The sequence below is a fragment of the Delphinapterus leucas genome, chromosome 19, assembly GCF_059928025.1.
Source record: "Delphinapterus leucas isolate spDelLeu-1000000601 "Yukka" chromosome 19, BTC_Dleu_Yukka2, whole genome shotgun sequence".
In the NCBI taxonomy this organism is placed as follows: Eukaryota; Metazoa; Chordata; class Mammalia; order Artiodactyla; family Monodontidae; genus Delphinapterus; species Delphinapterus leucas.
Window position 1 is genome coordinate 57084174 of NC_143147.1, and position 5787 is coordinate 57089960.

The 5787-nt window shown below is 43.8% G+C and overlaps 1 protein-coding gene across 6 annotated transcripts in view; it reads right to left on the reverse strand.

Moving 5' to 3' along the window:
* The window catches only part of PITPNC1 (phosphatidylinositol transfer protein cytoplasmic 1), a 256157-nt gene that overhangs the window by 137003 nt on the left and 113367 nt on the right, over positions 1-5787 (reverse strand). The window contains exon 1 of one of the 6 annotated variants that reach the window (XM_089901466.1): positions 1000-1120. The exons of 4 other annotated variants lie outside the window; for them this stretch is intronic. Coding sequence is in view for 1 of the 2 variants with exons in the window: in XM_089901459.1 (XP_089757585.1) it covers positions 1033-1136 (104 nt within the window). In the remaining variant the exon portion in view is untranslated. Of the gene's footprint in view, positions 1-999; positions 1137-5787 lie in introns of those variants that run through there. One more of the 6 variants, XM_089901459.1, reaches the window with a different exon arrangement.

Consider the following 5787-nt stretch of genomic DNA (forward strand, 5'->3'; position numbering starts at 1 on the left):
CAGAGACAGAAAGTAGCATGGTGGTTGCCAGCAGGGGTGGGGAGTTAACGCTTAATAGGACAGAGTTTCTGTGTGGGATGATGAAAAAGTTCTGGGGATGGATGGATGGTGTTGATGTTTGCATAACAATGTGAATGCACTCAATGCCACTGAACTGTACACTTAAAAATGGTTAGAATGGTAAACTTCACGTGATGTACATTTCATCACAATTCTTTAAAAAACCCGGAACATGTCATTTTCCCCTGTCGCTTGCTTACTTCACGCCTCAAGGTGGCCATCTATCAGTGATTCTATTTTTATGATTATGAAAAAGCTTTTTTTAGGACAGGGACTTCTATATTTGGATGGGTCTTTGGTTTGGAAGCTTATTTGAAGGTGTCGAGCCAAGGGGACAGAACTATAAAATGACTTCCCCCAGAGACAATGTTGCATGAGACGCCCGATTCCTGCCATGCCAGGGGAGATGCCTGGCTCGCTCTGCCCTAAACTTAAATGTCTTTGACATTAGCAATCTGGAGGATTCCTGTTGCTGATGTTCCCAAGCAACATGGTGCTGACTGTGACAGTGTTACGGACAAACAGCCTGACAGAAGGGAAAGAGTGATTAACCGAATACAAATGCATTCTGATCCCGCCAACCTTAACTAGGGTCACTGAGAACCCCAGCTCACAGTTCACAGCCCAGCTCCTCCATCTGCCTGGGAGCAACTCTACAACAAGCCCAATTCCATTTCCTTTATTCCATTGGGAAGGTATGGTGTGTATTTTTACCTCCAAGGGCTGGATCTGATTTGGGTTCTGCAAAGACATGACTGGCTAGCCCCATCAGTCCTTCTGGCTCTGCGACTCAAATGTCCAGATTTCTCCATGAGGTTTAAAAAAAAAAAAAAAAAAAAAAAAGAAGGTGTAAAGTTCCTTGGTGTTTCGTCAGCTCTCTCCCTGCCAGGTCAATAAAGCACGAAAACCAATATCCGATCCCACAAAGAAAATACAAACCTGCAGCTCATATTTCAGGATATCAGTGCTTCATCACATATTTATCTTTTCTCCCGGATCTTTATAAGCAGCTATCAGAGGTGCCTTGTTTATTACGTAATACTGTGTCATAATGCCAGGGTGCAGGAATGAAAAAGCTGATAAAAAGATTTAAGAAGGAGCTGGGTTATTGACATTTAATTCAAAAATCCACCTTCTGTGACAAACTAATATAAACAGCATTGTAGGCTCGTGCTTAACCCATTCTAAGTTTTGGACTAAACTGAATAGAAATAGAGCAACTCAATGCCAAGGGAAGGGCTCAGGGTATGCTTCGTGCTGGTGCAAGCAGAACTCTACACGCCTGTGACTGTACAAAACCGTAAATTGTTTCTAGTACACTCAGCCGTCCAGCAGCATAATCCACTTGACCGAGTACAGGAGGGTACAGTATATGAAAAGTAAGAGTGCACATTTAAAAAACATAAGTTTATTTATTTATTTTATTTTTGGCTGCACTGGGTCTTCGTTGCTGCACATGGGCTTTCTCTAGTTGCGGCGAGCGGGAGCTGCTCTTTGTTGCAGTGTGTGGGCTTCTCATTGCGGTGGCTTCTCTTGTTGCGGAGCACGGGCTCAGCTGCTCCGCGGCATGTGGGATCTTCCCGGACCACAGCTCGAACCCATGTCCCCTGCATTGGCAGGCGGATTCTTAACCACTGCACCACCAGGGAAGTCCCAAGAGAGCACATTTTAACTGCTCCTTCCAACACTGACTCATCCTTGGGGGTGGTATTCTAGCCCTGAGAACTCATTTGATACACACACTGAAAAGCCAAAATGATAACACAGAGTGAGTAGAGGCTACTTTATAAGCATAGGCTCACGCAAGAGGTGTCATCCCCTGGTACTGATAAATGAGAATCTGAACACGTTAGCCATTAGAGAGCAGCATGAAAAGCCACAAAGAGAGCAAAGACAGGAACTGCCAGAACTCAGTTCAAAACCACAAGGGTAGCTGGCCCTTGAGGCAGAACACAGGATTTCTCCAGACGTTGGTTGGGGGACACTCTTGGTCCCTTCTCGTTCGTGCACTGAACAATGAGAGTTCATCAGGCTCTGCAGATACTGGAGCCAGAGCGACGAACAAGGTCGACCTGGTCTCCGGCGAAGAGGAGGGTTTCCTGAGTTCCACCTCGAAGACACAAGGCTGTGAGCTGAAGGAACTTGAGGCTGACATAAAAGCCATGGGACCATTTGCCAAGAAATGTGAAACCAACTGCAACTCAAATAAATGGAGAGGTTTGGTAACAGGGCTGACTTTTAGAAAGCAATCAAGGCTCTTGTGTTTACTACAAAGCAGAAACCCACAGCCAATCACAAGACCAAAAAGGGAGAAAACTAAGATAGAACCTTCCCAGAAATATATCCTGCACTGTCTCCTTGCCACACCCTGCTGTGTCAATGCTCATCTCCTTAACCTTGGCCTCATAACCAGAGGTGTTTCTAGGAGAGAGGTCTATCTTTATGGGGGTAACAGGCTCTTTCCAGAATTAGAAAAGCCCCTGTTTGTGTAAGCCTATTGTACCTACCAATCCTTCAGGAAAATGATGGGTGACATCAAGAGATGCTGTTGTTCTGGTTAAAGCTAGAAATATACTCGTAGGAATGACAGCAATTAGTTTTAGTGTCTTTGAGAACTTCTGAGAGCACAAGAGCACACTGAATGCAAAGAGGAGCATTTGCTGCTTCATGTACAATTGAACAATGGGAGTTCTTAACGTTTTGAAAGAATTATTCAAGACACTTCATGCCTAGAACAAGAAGATCTCAGGAATATTTGAAGGTCACTGAACCCCTTTGCTTGCTTAAGTGCTAGTTGACACGGCAAGTGGTTTCAGGGCTCTGCTAACTCTACAGCAATGATGAGAGTTATGACCAAGTTATATCTGTGGTTCAAAGTCTGGAAAACTCCAGCATCTGTTTTCACCCCACTTTGGAGGAGTGGCCCCAGGTTTCACATGCCTGCAGTGGTACCTGCAGCCCATAGGCAGCCGTAGGGTATGTGGCTGGGAAGGCACCGTTCTCCTAAGCAATAGCAGCCTATGGGTGTTCCTTCCTTGGTGAAAAGCAGCAGATAACTGATGGAGAAAAGTATATGGTTGTCAACTCCTGCTCTCCCGAGACAGTTAATGAAGACAGGCAAAATAGAGTAAACTGGGTACATTTCCAGGAATTGCTACATTTAAAAATCTATCTTTGGGGCTTCCCTGGTGGCACAGTGGTTGAGAGTCCGCCTGCCGATGCAGGGGACACGGGTTTGTGCCCCAGTCTGGGAGAATCCCACATGCCGCGGAGCGGCTGGGCCCGTGAGCCATGGCCGCTGAGCCTGCGCGTCCGGAGCCTGTGCTCCGCAACGGGAGAGGCCACAACAGTGAGAGGCCTGCGTACCGCAAAAAAAAACCCCAAAAAACAAAAAATTCTATCTTTTTCAGATACACGCACCCCGATGTCCACAGCAACACTATTCACAATAGCCAAGACATGGAAGCAACCTAAATGTCCATCGACAGATGAATGGATAAAGAAGATGTGTTATATATATACACACACACGATGGACTGCTACTCAGCCATAAAAAAGAATGAAATAATGCCATCTGCAGCAACACGGATGGACCCAGAGATGATCATACTAAGTGAAGTAAGTCAGAAAGACAAATATCATATGATATCACTTATATGTGGAATCTAAAATATGACACAAATGAACTTATCTACAAAACAGAAACGAACTCATAGACATAGACAACAGACTTGTGGTTGCTAAAGGGGGATTAGAGGAGGGATGGAGTGGGAGTTTGGGATTAGCAGATGCAAACTATTATATAGGATGGATAAATGACAAGGCCCTACTGTACAGCACAGGGGACTATGTTCAATATCCTATAATAAACCGTATGAAAAAGAATATGTATATGTGTGCGCATGTAACTGAATCACTTTGCTATACATCAGAAACTAATACATTATAAATCAACTATACTTCAATAAAATTACAAATAAATAAATAACTTTCTGATGCATCTCAGACTTATTCTAATGACCCAGGGAGAGATTCCATCAAATGGTACTTTTAAGGCCGAGTGGTGACCCTGTTCTTGCTCTGTCAACAGTCAGTAATCCTCCATCTCTGTGCATTCTCCTAGGGGAGGCAACGCCGTGATGAAATAAATACAATTCACCGTGTTTTCAAAGAGTGGGGAGAAAAAAGGACACAGAGACAAAATGATGAATCGGAATGTTGTTCCTCACAGGATTCTTTTTTTCATTTTTTAATTGTGGTAAAATATAGTTAACAAAATTTACCATTTTAGCCTTTTTTTGTTTTTTTTGCGGTACGCGGGCCTCTCACTGCTGTGGCCTCTCCCGTTGCGGGGCACAGGCTCCGGACACGCAGGCTCAGCGGGCATGGCTCACGGGCCCAGCCGCTCCGCGGCATGTGGGATCTTCCCGGACCAGGGCACGAACCCATGTCTCCTGCATTGGCAGGCGGACTCTCAACCACTACACCACCAGGGAAGCCCATTTTAGCCATTTTTAAGTGTAGAATTCAGTTGCATTAAGTTCATTCACAATTGTTGTGCAACCAACACCACCTTCCATTTCTGAACTTTTTCATCATTTCAAAAAGAAGCTCTGTCCCCATTAGATAGCAATTCCATTCCTCCTCCCTAGTAACCTCTAATCTACTTCCTGTCTATGAACGTGTCTATTCTAGATACCTCATGTAAGTGAAATCACACAATGTGCGTCCTTTCTTGATGGGCTATTTCACTTTAGCATAGCGTTTTCAAGGTTCATCCATGTTGTAGTATGTGTCAGAATTTCATTCCTTTTTAAGGCTGAAAAACATTCCATTGTATGTGTATACCATGGATACTTATTCATGCATCTGCTGATGGGTATTTGGGTGGCTTCCACCCTCTGGCTATTATTGTGACTAATGCTGCTATGAACGTTGGTATACAAGTATCTGTTTGAGTTCACACCTAGATGTGGATTTGCGGGATCATATGATAATTCTATGTTTAACTTTTTAAGGAACCACCAAACTGTTTTCCACAGCAGCTGCACCATTTTATTCCCAGCAACAATGCACAAGGATTCCAGTTTCTCCACATCCTTGCCAACACTTGTTACTTTCCATTTTTTGTTTGTTTTTCAATAATAGCCATCCTAATGGGTGTGATGTGGTCACATGATGTTGTAAAGTCAACGCTAATTTCCTTCTTGGATCTCACTGTTGTAAGGCTCTCTTTAGGTGGTGCTTGGGCATGTCAAATCTGTCTTCCAAATAAGTACTTGCGACTGCCCTGGGAGAGATTTCAACTCTACCATTTATTTAAATCAGAAGACCTTTCTGATAAAGCACTGATGAACTGAGGTGGTTATTTTTCAGGGGATTGGAGGGTGTCCCTTTGAAATGCTCTGCCTGCAAACAGATGATGAAAATGCAATAAATCCCTTTACGTAAAAAGGCCCCAACATATTCATAATAGTTAAGTCACTACGGTGTAGGGCACCACAAAGAGACAGCCATGAATTATTACCTTAGGGAGTCCAGGGGTGGTGGTGGGCATGACCTGAAAAGGCACTTCTATTTCTCTTATAGAAGCTGCTTTCAGGATTATTTTGATGGCCCAGCCAGGAATGTAGTAAATTATAGAATCACAATGTAGAAGGCAGCAAACAGTCTTGCAGAATTTACTTATGAATCAAACGTGTATGACTTATATTCAAAGATTTGAGG